The 16,584-nt window shown below is 44.6% G+C and overlaps 1 protein-coding gene across 2 annotated transcripts in view; it reads left to right on the top strand.

The window, feature by feature from the left end:
* Positions 1–16,584, top strand: part of LOC102693175 (disintegrin and metalloproteinase domain-containing protein 10) — a 35,007-nt gene that overhangs the window by 17,308 nt on the left and 1,115 nt on the right. Inside the window, exons 7-14 of one of the 2 annotated variants that reach the window (XM_069185921.1) lie at positions 1,040–1,132; positions 2,321–2,489; positions 11,088–11,251; positions 12,558–12,729; positions 13,206–13,350; positions 14,697–14,838; positions 15,515–15,614; positions 16,100–16,320. In XM_069185921.1, coding sequence (XP_069042022.1) covers positions 1,040–1,132; positions 2,321–2,489; positions 11,088–11,251; positions 12,558–12,729; positions 13,206–13,350; positions 14,697–14,838; positions 15,515–15,614; positions 16,100–16,320 — 1,206 coding nt within the window. Of the gene's footprint in view, positions 1–1,039; positions 1,133–2,320; positions 2,490–11,087; positions 11,252–12,557; positions 12,730–13,205; positions 13,351–14,654; positions 14,839–15,514; positions 15,615–16,099; positions 16,321–16,584 lie in introns of both variants that reach the window. The other variant, XM_006639991.3, reaches the window with a different exon arrangement.

Genomic DNA, 16,584 nt, shown 5'->3' with positions numbered 1-16,584 from the left:
CTGCGCGATGGTCCGCACGCACCAGTGAAATGAACAGTAGCAGGGGTGACTGGGCAAGAAGAAGCTGGACCAGGAGGTTCTTGGGCCCATTCACACTTATGGAGTTTGTAACGACAGTTCGGGGGGGACGAACAGTGATTCCTTTTCTTTAAACGCTGCTCTATCTTCCAACCCTCCAAGACAGCATTTCCCCAAATGCTCTAAGGAGTCAAGGAAAGCCTCACATTCATCTTATTGCGTTCCTGCTCCACTCCTCTCCCTTTGGACACTTTCTCCTGACCTCCTTGTCCTATAGCCAGGTGGTTGATCTTCAGCCAAGTGGCTTCGGCCAAAAACTCTTTGTCTTATCTTTTCCACATGAACATTCATAATGCATTTTCTGCCTGGGTTGTCGTTTTTCCTTGTGAACTTCAGTGAGCAATGACAAAGCTGAGAGTAATTTTCACACACTGTGGAGTCTTGCCTCACTATGACTCCAGGATGTTTTGGTCCCTTGCAGCAGAAGATGGTTGATGAGCAAGCGTCACCCCATGGGAGTTATGTTGTTGCAGCTGACTCTGCGATGTTAAAGCCACAAGATCTAAAAGGGTTTTTAATTTTTCTTGGTCCCCCAGCTTTATTATGGAGGAGAAAGAACATGTGGAGGAAACAGGAATAACAAGCGTCACAGCAAGATCACATGTTGAACTCCTCCTAAACTTGTGTTTGAAACTCCATTCATGTCCAAGTGTTATAATATACTCAAGTCATGAATATAGGTACCAATCAAATTATGAAATACTCGGTACAACTTTAAATTACATGGATATGCTAGTACAATTATTTCAAGGACTGTTTTTTTGGCCCATGCAGTGCATAGCCCATATAACAGCATGTTAGACCAGAAATGTACATTTTTTCAGTGTTGTAGCTTTGGTTGCAAATCATTGATTTTAACACCTGTTGTAGGTAGTCAGCCATTAACCAAAAGGGCTTCAAGATCTGATCGCATTGTCGATTTTTTTTCGTTCTTCCTGACACGTCTGTTTTGATTTTTCAGGTGGGGAGCTACATCAGAGCCGTGAATGACATTTATCACAGAGCAGATTTTGAGGGCATCAGGCTGATCAACTTCAAAGTCAAATTATTAGAAGTAAGTACTCTTTTCTTGGGCTAGGGGATCACAGAAAGCATGGTAAAGGCATGATATAGTGATGGCAGGCAAGAAAGGCAATTTAAGCTAAGCAACCTGTACAGATTGGAGGTTCTCTGTACCATGACTTATTTCAAGAAACAGCTGGATGAGATCTGTGTATCACTTAGCCACTGAATACCATATGAACTAGTGCCAAATGGCCTCCAGCCCTCTGTGAAAGCTATATCCCGATCTGATCCTCTTACGACATGTTCCCCTCCTGCTGTGGGCTGGGGCCTTTCACTCCTTTGCTAGAATACCGCTGTCTTGTAGTTCCTGCTCAAGACCTCTTGCATTTTCCTTCTAAACACAAATAAATATTTTAAATTGTACCTTTTTAAAATCATTTTCTGTTAAAAAACATCAGTGAAGTTACTGAGAAATCAGTTGGATTGACATCCTTTAAGCCACAGTTTCAGCCCAGTTGGTTTTTTGTGAAGAGCACCTTCCACACATGTGGTGAGGGCAGCTGTTCTCCTGCTCGGATTTGAATACGGCCTCTCATTCCTCTCAACCCCATGAGCCTCCCAGTGCCTCGTCCGGCGGTGGTGAATTCCTCTCCTCCATAGGCTGCTAAATGCTACCCAAGTGATAACACTACTGATAATACTACCTGATAACATGCTTGGGCTCTCAACTCCAACTACACTATAGGCATCATTCTAGGGGACCATCTGCAGAGCTTAACAATATACCTTGTAGTCCATGTCAAACCAGCAGTGTGGCAAGCACAGCTCACGCCTGCAAGGAGTTGAGCACCTCCCAGCCCCGAAACACTCAGTACCACCCCAGGACAGTCCAGTGAATTCTACCACACCAACAGGCAACCCGGTGGAGCAGGAAGATTCAGTGCCATCCACTTTCTGTTGAATACATTGCTCTAAGCTACACTTTCCGTGCGATAACAGGATTTTCTAGTCAAGGCTAGATACAGTAGCTGATGTTTGTGATCTGGAATCCTTGTAGGAGGTGAATTCAGCAGTGTTTTCTCATACTCGTCTTAAAGGAAGCCTCTGGGATGCTTGCTTATGAACACCATTGTGAAAGTGCAAGCGGTCACAAATGTTAAGAGTAATCTTTTTAGATATTTTAACATTCGTTTGAAGCATCCTCAGTTTGAGGTTTCACGTGCGTGGTTTCTCTCAGATTATTACAGAAGATGACCCTTCCAGTCCGCTCTACCCTGCGTTTATTGGGCCAGAGAAGCTCCTGATGCTGTTCTCTGAAACAAACTGGGACAAGTACTGTCTGTCCTACCTGCTGACCAACCGGGACTACAGCGGTGTGCTGGGGCTGGCTTGGGAGGGGAAGCCAGGTGAGATCGACCCACCTGAATTTTCTGTTAACCGCTGAGTGAAACAACTCCCAGCCAACTGAAAGTTGAGCATCTTTTGAGCAGACCTAGTACAACACCAGCGAAGCACCAAACATAAAATAGAGCAGACACTAACATCCATATTAAGTAGTTTAATCTAATGCATCGAGTCTTAGATGGTGGATGGTGATGCTGAGATTGGATGTTTATACAATGGGCAGAGAAGTACAGTGGAAATAATTGGACAGTCCCACTCTTTTTAGCTCATTTTAATACAGACCCTGTATGTACTGGCTAGGATGTGAAAAACTCTGTCCTGGCCCCGTGCCTGTTGAGATTAAAGAGGTTAAGCTCGGCTTAAACGTGTGACGTCAATATGTATTATTGAAAAACAAAAATCACGTTTGAGTTACTAAATGGAGCGGGAACCTGATTTAATCTATATCACCCTGCAACTCACCACTGGCAGCCCACTGAAGGTCAGCAGGCGTGAGCCTGGTCAGTACCTGGATGGGAGACCTCCTGGGAAAGCTAAGGTTGCTGCTGGAAGAGGAAGTGGTGTTAGTAGGGTCAGTAGGGGGCGCTCACCCTGCGGTCTATGTGGATCCTAATGCCCCAGTATAGTGACGGGGACACTATACTGTCAAAAAGGCACCGTCCTTCAGATGAGACGTAAAACCGACATCCTGACTCTCCATGGTCATTAAAAATCTCAGGGTGTTTCTTGAAAAGAGTAGGGGTGTTACCTCGGTGTCCTGAACAAATTTCCCCTGGTCTTTAGCAAACATGGCCTCCTAATAATCCCCATCTATGAACCAGCTTCATTAATTTGTTCTCCTCCCCACTGAGGGCTGATGTGTGGTGAGCATCCAGGTGGGACTATACACTGGTGGTGGTGGAGAGGAGTCCCCAGTACCTGTAAAGCACTTTGAGTGGAGTGTGCTATGTACTGTAAGTGTAGGGATTCTTATTTATTCACCACAATCACGGTATCTTTCTCTGTAATGCTCCTTCTGAGCTCCTATTGTCGTATGCCAACTGTGCAGCTCTGTCTCACCATGTAACAGATCATAGAAACAGCTTGTTCTGAATTTGACAGTGACCCCGCAGTTAGCAGCCACACACAAAACACCTTGCAGTCTTTTTTATGTATATGGTTTGGACCTCTATAACATAACTTCCAGAACAGTGCCTGCTGTAGCTGCACTACAACAGGGCAGTAGGGTCAATGCTTTGTTTTCAGCTGCCAGGGCCTCTGGTTCGTAGCTATGATTACAATGGTCACGGTGGCATGTTTATTCTGGAGTAATAAATCACTTGGCAATCCTCTGGTGAAGCTTATTCACCCCTGTGCTTCACCTCAGGCAAACCGATTGTAGTGCTTGTCCTGCCCTTCCTTTCAACAAGTCCCAAGGCTGAAGCAGGCACAGAATGTACCGAAGACACATTTCCACAGCAGTGGACAATAAAGTATCTAACTAACCCCCAGGCAATGTGTCCTTAAGGTCAACCAATTTATTATAACAACTTCACTGCCATTCAATATTCACAGAGGTTTATAATACAGTGTTGTTTTCATAACTCCTTTAAGTAATGTATTTGTTTTTTATTATTGTGATTCCATAACTAGTATAAGGGGCCCTATGTCTTTATTTGGTTTCCTTTCATTTTCTTTATGGAGAGCTCAGCCGTTTTTTGTAGACATCCAAAAAATGCAGGAAATGAGAAAGAGAGCAGCTTAGCCTGTCCAGGCACTGCATCCTTTCCAGCATCTGTCCTGTTCCAAGCGTCTGATCATAACTTAGCCCCCCCCTGCGTCGCTGAAGGGTCTATTAATGTGATTTCAAGACAATTTCCAAAACAATCTGGAAACTTACTTCCCAGCAAGTGATGGAATAGGGCCAGTTCTGTTGGTTTTCTCTTTTACTTCACATCCTGATTTCTAGAAAAGGGCCTGAGAGAGATATTGGAGCCCCAAACTGCTCATCTGAAATAATGACAGACTTTCCGTAAGGCAATGCTAAATGAGAAAGAGAGGGTGTTTACTTCATAGATTTCTTTATCAGTCCTGAACAAGATCTGTTGGACACCTCTAATACAGGTGTCGTTGAGACAGGAGGCCATAATTCACCAAAACATCCATCCATCCACTTTCCAACTGTTTCATCCAATTCAGCATTGCAGGGAAGCTAGCAAGCAATGCACACAAGGCAAGATACACCCTGGATGGGACATCGTATGACGCACAAACAGGCACAGACATGCATACGCACCAGGGCCGAATTCCCAGAAGCCAGTCAACCTACCAGTATGTCTTTGGACTGTGGGTGGAAACCAGAGCACCTGGAGGAAACCCACGCACACACGGAGAGAACATACCAACTCCACGCAGACAGCACCACCAGTCTGGAACTGAACCCAGGGTCTCTATGGTTAAGAGGACTCTCACTCAAGGCGTGTCTTGTAGAAGGGGGCTGCACTGAACCTTCATTTAAACTTCTCTCTGTTGTAAAAGGAAGTTCCTCTGGGAAAACCTTGTTTCAGTGCTTATTTTCAGTGCTTAACTGCAACCAATAAGGTATTTCCCCTTCATCTGTGGGAATGCCAACTGGGAATGGCTCCAAAACATAGCCTTTGTTCTAACAGGCTGCTGTATATACATTAGGATTCCACCAAAATGGAAGTTGTTGATTTAGGTGTTATTAAAGTGCTTTAAATGACACGTTCGTTATATTGGCTTTTCACAGTGTACATGTATCTCTGTAATTGTTTTGTATTCTAAATGGGAGATGCTCAAGATTTTCTGGTTCATTCCTGGCTTTGTAACCAGGGTTTGTATCTTCTTTCTGATTGAAAACAGCAGATTTGAGCAGAGAAGACATGCATGCCTTCAGATGTCAGAAGCCAACACAGAGGATGTAGGAGCTAATTGTGTTGCCAAATAAAAGAAATTGAAAGATTATCTGAATTAAATATGCACATTTTAAAGAACAGACTCGAGGGTGAAGAAAAATGAGTGCGCAGATGTCACAGAATTCAAAGGTTAAAACGTCGATCATATTTGTATTTTGCACACTTTGTCATACCTGATCTCAGAAAGCTTTTGTCTTCTTTCTGCCTAATACTTTATGACAATCAGGAGCACTCCTGTTTCGTATCTTAGGTGCTTTGCAGTGGGAAACATTTTTTGGTTTACCTTCGAATGGTCAATTCAAGGCTTTTTTTCCTCAAGATCTCTATCACCAGCACTACCATGGTGTTGTGTTTTGGAGCTCCAGACAGGGCTAACGAAGGCGAACATGATTACCAGAGTTGGACTCATAATAGTGGCTTTGTCTAAAATGACAGCACATTAGGCCTCACGCTTGAATTTTAATGACGGGAGAAATTTCACAGGTCTGTTTACAAAGCGGCCTCTGTTTTTGGTCTTTTTTTGTCTCCCCCTCTCTCAGGCCACTGCCCATAACCAGGCCAGGCCTCTTTGCTGAAAGCACCATGTTGTCGGACGGTCCTGCCCAATTGGCTGTCCCAGGAGGGTGTGTGAGGGAGACTCTAAGCCTGCACGTGACAGAGCAACAAACTAGCCGCCCCCTTACTGAAGGTTCCCTTGCAGCTTTGTGCACAAGGACCTAAATGGTCACATTCCCAGCCCTGAGACACAGGCCATGTTGCCATGGTGAGGGCTCACATGAGTTTACACACACACACAGTGGGACTGAAGTGTGTGTGTGACATTGCCTTGACTTTGACTGGCTTATGGCGAAGCATGTGATGGCCATAAGAATGCTCAGCATGCAAGCACTAGTAAAGGCCTGGGCTCTGAACCAGCACCACTATTAAATATAGCGTGTCTGGTTGTGCAACATGAGCTCTTTAACATTGTCACCAAAGTTTCATCTAAGGCCCAAGTCATTGCTTGTTGCCTCACTTTTCAGATCACGGCAGGCTGATTGATTTTACTTGATTTCTTAGGGTGTTGTCACAGCTTCAGGGATGTTTAGAGATTGGTAATAAGCACATGCCTGCAAATCCTTCAGTCTTTCAGTGAAAGGTTTGCAAGGTTTTTATAAATAAACATCGCGGCACTAGAACTTTCGTACCCAGATGACATGTGATTGTTGTGACGTAGCAATAGTCATAATTCGAATTTTCTACAGAGCCTTCCGAACTAAATGAGCCCAGAGATCTTCCCCTATCAGATGGGACCCACGTCTTCCACCACTGGTGTGGGCAGAGCCCATTCTGAACCAGCAGTCACACTACACAGCAGATCGGTGAAGGAGTGAGAAATTGCTTCACTAATGGACTCAAGGGAAAACATCTAGGGGACTAAATAGCGCAAGAGCAGAGCAGGTCATTGGCTAACTACTGAGTGAAACATTATGGCTTTCCTAACTGCCCTTTAGACAAGATTCTTTGGCCCTTAGACTTTGTCTGAGGCACTCTTTGTTAAAGCTTACACTAAAAAAAGAGTTCTGGTGGTTGCAATTGTAATTTTGCTGCTTTTAGATTTTTATTTTTATTTTTAAAGCATTATTCAAGAAAAAAGTGGTCCATTCTTCTCTTTCCTTTTGTCTTTCACATTGTGTCTGAGTATGAATTCCTGAACAGTGGTCTTGAACTGAACTAAGGAGGTCTGTGTAACAGTACTCTGTGCCTGGACAAGCTGCGAGCCAAGATCAAGATCACCCTGATAAAATAGCACAGCAAGCTGAGAGGCATGGAATCTGGGAGAGGTTACAAGGGAAAGTGTGAGTAGTGTCCCTGATGGATGGAAAACTCCATTGTAGTCAGGCAAACTGCAGTAAGAAAGACAGGTTTGTACCCTTTAGAGATCCGTGGATGAATAAGTTCTGTTTCAGTGTAACCAGGGGTTCTGCAGCACGGCTGGCCTCATATTAAAGATACGTGGCGGCACTTCTTGCTTTTCAAAAGAACACAGTTAAGCTGAACAAGAATTTGCATGTGCAGACCTCAAACCTTCACCCAACATGTTGCAAATAAGTGCAGCCTCTTGCACCAGCAGACTGAATTGAATGCGTGCTCTTCAGATGTATGTGAGGGGAATCTTAATACAGTTCCTTTTCTGCCTGGTTTGCTTTGATGCTCACAGCCATAAAGGAGGACTTAAAAATATCTGAATGCAAGGGAATCTGGGTTTAATTCACATATCTCTAAAGTGACACAAAGCCTAGCCTGAGGCAGTAGCTTTTGCGGGTCAATTGAATTGGGTTGCACTGTATTCTGAAGTCGTGGCAAACAGGTGTGTTTGTAGTACACTGTTAGGTTTAGATCTGTGGTATTGCACTCTATGAAACCTGTAGATCAGCCCAGTAATCGCTGTGCACCAGTTCCCAATTAGAAAAACTCAACACTTGTTTAATGACTGTATTGTGATGTGCCCTTCTCTAAATCGCACCAGTTCGAGAACCCAAACAAGACTATGATGTTTTAAAGCTTTGAAACCAGGCCTGCCAAAAAAAACTTCAGGCACATAATGAATAGAGGCTTTTGTCACAGAGAGCGCTCCTTCATTTCTCCCTCTTCAACAAGTTTTAATAAGTGCAATTAAGTCACTCGTTAAAATGACCAAGGGGTTTCCAACATCAAGTAAAGTCCTCATGGCGTCTGCCACAATTGAGGTTTATTAAGATTATAAAGAACTATATATACAGTGGATAATCATAATGTGATAAAGTTAAGTAATTTTAAAGTTTGTTTTGAAGAATGGAATGCACTTATTTTTTCATTGGTCACAGTGGAAGTACTGTAATTTTTCATAAAAGCATAAATGAATGAGTGAATAAGTACATGTGAAAATGTGAAAAGGTTATTTTCTGTTTCTGTGAGTAAAATATTGAAGGAACGTTGGTTGCTTTTCTACCTAATTAAGCATACCAGGTCCTTCAGTTGTAGTGGGATCACCCCAGTTTATGTAGTTATGTTTACAGTCCCTGTCAGAAATGGTAAAATTGAGAAATTATACAGGTATTTAGGAGGGATTTGCCCCTTCTGGGAAGCCAAAGCTTGCGATTGTATCCCTTCCGAATCTGTTAGTTGGTTGATACTCTAACACACACTGAACAAAACCTAATTAACCACACCATTGCGCCAGGTTTTAGAACTGGTTGTCACTGCCAAGGCAGTTCAGCCATGCGTGATGACTAGAGGGGGTCATTTGTCCCATCTAGTCCAGTCCAGTTCAGGAATTCATCAACAACATGGCCTGGGTAGCTTGTTCCATGCTCCCACAACCCTTTGGGTAAAGAGGTGCAGGTGCCCCTGATAAGAACATAGGAAAGGTTATAGTCAGGCCTAGGGCCCACTCCCCATTCTCTTCCCATCCCTGACCCACCTCCAGGAAGATCAATAAGGGTGTGACGTGTATTTGGAGGTGGGATAGGCTCCAGTCCGACACACCTGCACTTAACCAAACTCTGTGCTTTGAAGAGCAATGAACACTTCAAAGGAAAACTAAACATATGACTTTCTCCACAGCGCTCTCACTGCATCCCCTGCACAGCCAGAATTCTGGGAATGACTTCATGTGTAAAGAAGGCGGTCTATTTATCACTGGTAGATATCAGGGCTGTCACATTATATAACACTGCTCGAGTTCGCGCCGTGTTTCCATAGGGAGCAGGCAAGGCTGGTTGGAACAGGGTTTTGAACTGAAGCCAGTGCTGTTCCTGAAGAAGAAATAGCCCCAGTCCTTAATTAAAACAGCTATGATTTTGTTATGGCTTTCCATCTGCCTTTATGTGGTTTTACAAAGATAGGGATAGTTTGTATTCCTGTTCTTCAGAGAGCTGTAGAAATTTGTTGGGGGAGATAAATGACTCAAATCTCAGATTTCTGCAACAATATTGCTGTAATACTATGCTGGAAAAAATATCCTTCATGGATTTCAGTGTCTGAGACAGGCTGCTTTTTACTGATATGACAGATACCAGATTTGTTGCGGTCTCAGTGAGTTTTTTTGTCTTTTATCTCCTGTCCTGCCTGCATAGAATACATAGAAAACTGCTTTCTGAGTTGGATTAGCCTTTTAAGAAATTTGTTATATAAAAAAAACAGCTGATTTAGCTTAGATTGTGCTTTGATTTTACCTGCATGCGCAGGAAAGTGCTTTGTTGGTGGCCTTCTTCTGTGGGGGAGTCTGTAACTTGTATATTGTTCTGTGTTTTTTTCAGTTTTACAAGAGATACTTAGTCAATGTGAACAAGTTAATCTGTTACTGTATTACTTAACAAAAAAAATGTGCTGATGTAGCTCTGTTCCTGTGAAACTCCATGCCGTCTGATGGGGGTGGGGGGGAGTGTGTGTATGTGGGTGGTTGTCTTTTGACTGAAAATGACTCGTCTGCCAGTGGAGACAGGAGACCACCTACAGTAACTTGAGCCAAGAAGACAAAGGTGCTCACTCATGGCTTCTACTCCCGCTAGAAGACTCATTTTTTGTATTAATCAAAAAAGAAAATAAAGAAAATCCCAAGGGAGGTGACTGTGAAAGTGAGGGGGAGGGTGGTGAAAGCCCATTCTTAAGCACTACAGTAAGCCTCAGGGTTCCAGCTCAGTTCCAGGGCCAGTTTTCCCAGAAGCCCGCCAGTATGTCTCTGGACTGTGGGAGGAAACTGGAGCACCCAGAGAAAACCCACATGAACACGGGCAGAACATACAGACTCTGCGCAGACTGCACCCCAGGAGCTGAACCCAGGGCCCCAGCACTGCAAGGCTGCCCACTGTGCTGCCTGTCGTTCCAGGCATTAGACCCCTGCTTTGTGACTAGCTCTCCTGGGGAGAACAGATTTCTCCTAACCATATGTATCTAACAATGTGGGCTCTCTCATCCTCACCACTGGTGTATTTAAACAGAAAACACAGCATTTTCTCAAAATAATAATATAGGGATCAAGCCTTGACACGCTGGATAGGCTATGTCACTGTCTAACTGTATTGAAGATTCGTTGGCTGGGATCAACAGAGTAAAACACGAAATGGATTTGGAAGCCATGCTTTTGGGCTGCTCTCATTTCTGAGTTGAATTTCAGCTTGACAGCTTTGCTGTTCACCTTTTATGACAACAGCATGGCCAATTTACAGCACAATCTCATCAGATCTCACAGGTTGGGCTTGCTTGGTACTGGGATGGGGAGATCTCAAAGAAACGCAGGTTACTGGTGTAAGTGGTATTGGTGGAAATAATATCCCAGTATGGTGACCAGTGACACTGTGCTATAGAAGGTTCCAAACACTGGATGAGACATGAAAGCAAGGTTCTGACTGAACCCATGATTCTGAAAGTCTAGGTTGTTAACCCTGGTCTCCTGGTTGAATTCTCCTCGGGGCTTTCACAGTGCAACCTACCTCAATTCAGCTGGTGAAGCAATGTCTCACTCCTCTACCTGACTTGCTGTGCAATGGGACAGCTGGTGCAGAACAGCTGCAGCACCTCACCCAGGTGGGGGCACAGTCTGTGGAGGATGATGTAGGTCCCCTTTAGGATAGAAAGCAATATACAGTATATGCCAAAATATTTATTATTATGGGCAACGAAGACAGTTCTGTCTCTAAGCTGCTGGAGGTCTGTTTTCTTCAGGGAACTCGGGGGGAATATGTTCCAAGTATGCCAAGTTCAAAGACGGCTCCTCTGCATCCCTGAACACAGGCCTGATCACACTGCAGAACTACGGACAGTATCTTCCTGCAAGGATGGTGCACTTCACCATAGCCCACGAGCTGGGCCACAGCCTGGGCGCGCCGGTGAGTACACTACTTACTATTTGTATTTGGAGCCTGCAAGGAGAAAAGGTGTGAACAGCAAGGTTTTCCCTGCACTTTTCATGTAAAGCACCGAGTTATCTTTTCTAGCCTTTTTGTATTAAAAGACTTCTGTTGTTTCCCTTTGCACTGCTGTTTTCAGAGAGAGCTTGTTTGGCTCATGGCTCGGAGGTCAGCACTCTTCTTGATAATAACTGCTTTGCAGTGAAGCTTGGCAGCAGGTTTTCTAATGCTAATGACAGACCTCCTGCATCGCTGTTTCCCCAGTCCCTACATGGGGATGGTAGTTTCAATCAGTCTGTCCCCATCGGTGCTGCTGCTCCTTGTGAGTTACCACTGACCTTTCCCCTAATGCTTCTCATGTATTTCCATCTCTGATGTTCCCCGTCATTCAGCTGGCAGTGGATCCTGAGTCAGTGATCTCTCATGCTTAAAACAAACAACCACGTCTGTTCTGCTGTGCCTGTATCACCTGCCTTTTAGTAGTCCTTTATAAATCAATAGTGCTTCAATCCTTACCTGATGTCCTGGATACACTGACAGTACACTTTGTTTATGTCACTGTCCATGTGGCATTTGTCGTCTTCAGTGGAGAGAGACTGGGCCAGTTGCACCTTACATGTTACGTTTAAAATCTATGCTAAGCTTTCCAGTATTAATAGATTCCTGTCCTTTGAAATCACCCTTAATTGGCCACCAAACCCTCACAGCTGTTCTTAATGTCACGTGGAGGACGTGAGGTGTCTGTCTAATGAATGATTATAGAGACTGTGTCGAGGAAAAATGACTGCAAATTAATGCCGGGTGTTAGAATACCATTTCCACAGAGCTGATTGCTTTGTGATCTTGCAAATTTATTTTTGTTTGACAAAATAATGACAAAGTGAAAACAAAAGAGTCGATGATGCTCATTAGCTCATTAGGGGAGGGTTACATTTTGTTAATTAAATAATCCAATCCAATTAAAGCTATGCGTTTAATCAGGTCCTTCATCTTCTATCAAGGAAAGGAGAGGAGGTTTCTGTCCATCTGTTTCTAGAGAACAGCTTTAAAAACATAGCTGGGCTTTCTGTTTCAGATCCTCTCAAATCAGAAATTCTTTCAGAAGAACGAGGGGTTTCTTATTTCAGTCTGAAATCCATATCCTCTTAGTTCCCACTTTTCCCAGTGTCCCTAGGTTCCTGATTCTCTGCTGGTCCTGAAGACGCCCACAGGAAAATGCTCAGTACAACCTTCTTTAACGGGGGTGTTACTGTCTGTGAAGCTGTTACTATAACTTGTGTTTCAGCACGATGAGGGGTCCAACTGTGGGGAACTAGGCTCCCTCGATGGAAAAGGAAGATATTTGATGTTCCCACAAGCGTCTAATGACAGACAGGAGAATAATGACAAGTTCTCACCCTGCAGCATTCAGCTCATTAGCAAACTCCTGAGAGCCAAGAAGGACCAGTGCTTCGTAGGTAAGGTGACAGCTGTGTCATTGAGGATGGCAAGAGACGTGGGATTTTTGGGTAATCAGATATAGACATCCTGTAAACCACTTATCAGGAAGGCCATTACTGTCATAAGAAAACTGAATGCAGGGCTTGAATAAGTCATCAGTAAGTTTCCTGAAAGTTATCATGTGAAAGTCCTTGATGTGAGTGCATTCCAGAAAATGAACAAAAACATCAGTTTGGAAAACTGATAAAAAATGAATTTATTCAAACACTGACTAGGGCGTTAAACCTCATGATGACCTTGAAGAATCGGGAAATTTTATAATGTGAAAAGCTTTGGCTTCTCCGGTGAGGGAGTTAGCAGCTCTTCCAAATTAGGGTGTGAATTGGAAAAAACAACTGTAGTTTTGGATTTCTGATTCAAAGCAATACCTTATCTTAGTTCTGAAATGAGTGTCACCACTGCTGCATTGCCTTTGTGTAACTCATCTCTGCAGTGATTGACCAGCCCATCTGTGGGAACCAGATAGCAGAGGAAGGGGAAGAGTGTGATGTGGGTCACAACGACAGCGACCCCTGTTGCTACAGTGCCAACCAGCCACGGACCATCCAATGCAAGCTCAAGCCTCACAAGCAATGCAGGTGCCAGCTACCTGCTCCCAGTGGTCTCGTCCTTTGGGTTCAGTACAAAACAGTCATTGCAGACACACAATTCGTACATGAGGAGCTGTTTTGCCGATCCTGAGCTAGCTCTGAGTGTGGTACAGCTGGGAGCAGGGTGCTGTAACGTTGACCTTTTTATAGCCAGCAGCTTCATCACCCTGCAACTCACAACTGGCAGCCCAGTGAAGCTCAGCGGTGTGAGCCTGGCCAGTACCTGGATGGGAGACCACTTGGGGAAGCTAGGGCTTCTGCTCGAAGAGGTGTTGGAGCCAGCAGGGGGGCGCTCACCCTGCAATCTTTGTGGGTCCTAATGCCCCAGTATAGTGATGGGGACACTATATTGTAAAAAGGCGCTCTCCTTCAGATGAGACTTAAAACCAACGTCCTGACTGTCCATGGTCATTAAAAATCCCAGGGCATTTCCTGAAACAAAAAGTGGTGTTAACCCCAGTGTCCAGGCCACATTTCCCCATCTATTGATTGGCTTCATCACTCTGCTCTCCTCCCCACTGAGAGCTGGTGTGTGGGGAGCGTACTGGCGCACTATGGCTGCCGTTGCAACATCCACGTGGGGGCTACACACTGGTGGTAGTGTTGGGGAGTCCCCATAACTTGTAAAGCACCTTGAGTGGAGAGTCCAGAAAAGTGCTTTGTAAGTGTAAGGAATTATTATTAAAAGTTAAATTAATCCTCTTTTGCTTACACACAGCAAAGGAAAAACAATGAAAAACAAAACCACAACAAACACGGTCACCCGACCAATTGTCTTCCACCAGTGGGTAAGGTGACTGAGGATGGCAGGTCGTTCACCACAGCTCTCTGAGGACTGTGGTTCTGACATGAACTGCCATCCTTTTCCCACCTAGTTGTCTCTTACACGAGCAAAAAATACTAAAGGAACATGAAGCAAAGGACATGACAGTGACCAAAATTCTAGATCAGAGCTTCCTAGACCTCCTCTTGTTTTCATTCCAGCTGGATTGAACCCTTCATTCAGTTAATAAACCACAAACTAACCGCGTTCTGCTCCTGGCAAATTATAGTCGGCGCATAGGAATATTTGAACATGTGAATTTTAGAATCTCTTTCATTTGCAGATCTGAAACAAATGACAACTTGTTTAGTGAGTTAAATCTGGGGATCATATAAAGACTCAATACCTCAGCTGGAACGTAAACCACCTGCCATTGGGGTCACAGGATGATGTCGTGGGTGGGCTGAAAGTGCCAGAAGAGAAGAGCTCTTGCCCAGCTTAACGTTACTGATGCCCCCTGTGCCTCCAGCCCCAGTCAAGGGCCCTGCTGCAGCTCCCAGTGTGTCCTCAGGCCCCCTGGAGTGGTCTGCAAGGAGGAGTCCGAGTGCCAGCTGGCAATCTCCTGCTCTGGATCCGCTGCCGCCTGCCCCACCCCCGCCTCCAAGCCCAACACCACCGTCTGCGGCCGGGGAACACGCGTCTGTACCAAGGGGGTGGGTGCCCACAAACTCACCTACAAAAACACCTGCCAAGGGAATAGTTCTTTAGCCCTTTCTGCACACTTTTAGCATGTAGCATAGGAATGTGCAGCAGGGTAAGACTGTATTTACCTTCATATAAGCTGTCCGCGAGTATAAGCCACAACCAGAAATATGGTGTTTTGACAGCCTTGCAGAACTCAAGATAATACTGAACTCAGTACTTCTGATATAGGGCAACTCTAGTCCTCAAAGGCCCTGCATGATTTAACAGGGACATTTAAATTAGCTTGTGATTTACACTTCAAAACCCAATGATTTGACCTGTTGTTCAAACAATTAGTTCCATTAATAAGGACAAGAGGCTGTGACACAGAAGATTGGAAGTGTCCATCTCTCCTGTAGAATCTGGTCAGGTGTTTGAAAAGAGAACAGAACTTACAATGAAAGAGTAGAAAAGTGTTTTAATTCAGTAAAACTGAATTATTAGCATAATATTAAACACAGAATGAACCATGCAGTTGCTTTGTGTATTTTATCAACCAATACCAGGTATGTTACGATTAACACTGTAGAATTGCTGCCATAATATTATTTGGTAGTAACACCCTTATCCGGCACTGTGAACTAAAGTGCTGCTGATGTAAGTGTCGTCAGAGTGGGGTGGTCATGCTGTGTTTCCTCTCTTCAGGAGTGTGGCCGGTCGCTGTGTGTGAAGTATGGCCTGGAGCAGTGTGACTGTCTTGGGAACTCCATGAGTGAAAAGTGCTATCTGTGCTGCCAACAGCCAGGTATGGGACAGACCCTCTTAGCGTGTTAAATGTCCCACAGAGCGGGAGGCTCCTCTGCATCTGACTGAGGTGTGTGATTAAAGAATCTGGATGGTTAAACAGCTTCCATCTCATGAAGATACCAGTACCTTCGCAATGACTTTCCGTTTAAGAAGGAGCCTAACCAGCTGGCTAGGTTAACTGGTCTCTCTAAATTGTGCGTCTGAGCTGTTGTTGTGTTTGTGTGCGTCCGGTAGTTTTTTTCCAGGGCCTGGTTCTGCTTTGCACCCTCTGTTTCTATATTCTATATAAGCCACTCGATTTATATAATATCTAAGAGTTTATCTATGGAAAATGCAGAACTGATATAATATCAGCATTACAAAACATCTGGGTAATGTATTCCCATAGTTCCTTACAACTGCGTTCTCTTAGAGCACACCGCCAACCTGAAAGATGTACCATGCAAGACCCCCGTTCTTATGCGGTTGTGTGTTCATGTGCAGGCAAGCCAGAAACCTGTGCGAGCACCACGTCATCCGTGCTGTCCCAGTATTTCAGCGGCGCGCGCCTAGCCCTGCTGCCCGGCACCCCCTGCTCCGGCAAGCAGGGCTACTGCGACAGATTCAACGTGTGTCGCCTGCTGGATGCGGATGGACCTATTGCCCGGCTGAAGAACTCCTTCCTCCACCTCAATGAGTTTGATGACCTGGCAGAATGGATGAAGGCAAGTTCTTCTGGGGGTTGGCTCTTCTAGCTGGGTGGGTGGTTCGCTTCCACTTACTGGTTTGTAGTTCTTTTAAAAAGCTCACTGGGATTCTTGGTTTTGCACTCTAGCTTTGTTCATAGCATTTAGTGCAGTTTGAGAGTGTTAAGCCCAGTTAAGTGGCGGGTACAAGGTCTATGGTGAAAACCTGATATTGAAAGGTGTTATTCATCACAGGAAAGGTGATTTATCTGCATTCAACCTCAGGATTTCCAATTTCCCACT

Source organism: Lepisosteus oculatus, chromosome 29, assembly GCF_040954835.1.
Source record: "Lepisosteus oculatus isolate fLepOcu1 chromosome 29, fLepOcu1.hap2, whole genome shotgun sequence".
NCBI lineage: Eukaryota > Metazoa > Chordata > Actinopteri > Semionotiformes > Lepisosteidae > Lepisosteus > Lepisosteus oculatus.
Note: the sequence above shows the minus strand (reverse complement) of the source record. Positions and strands in the feature narration are given on the sequence as shown.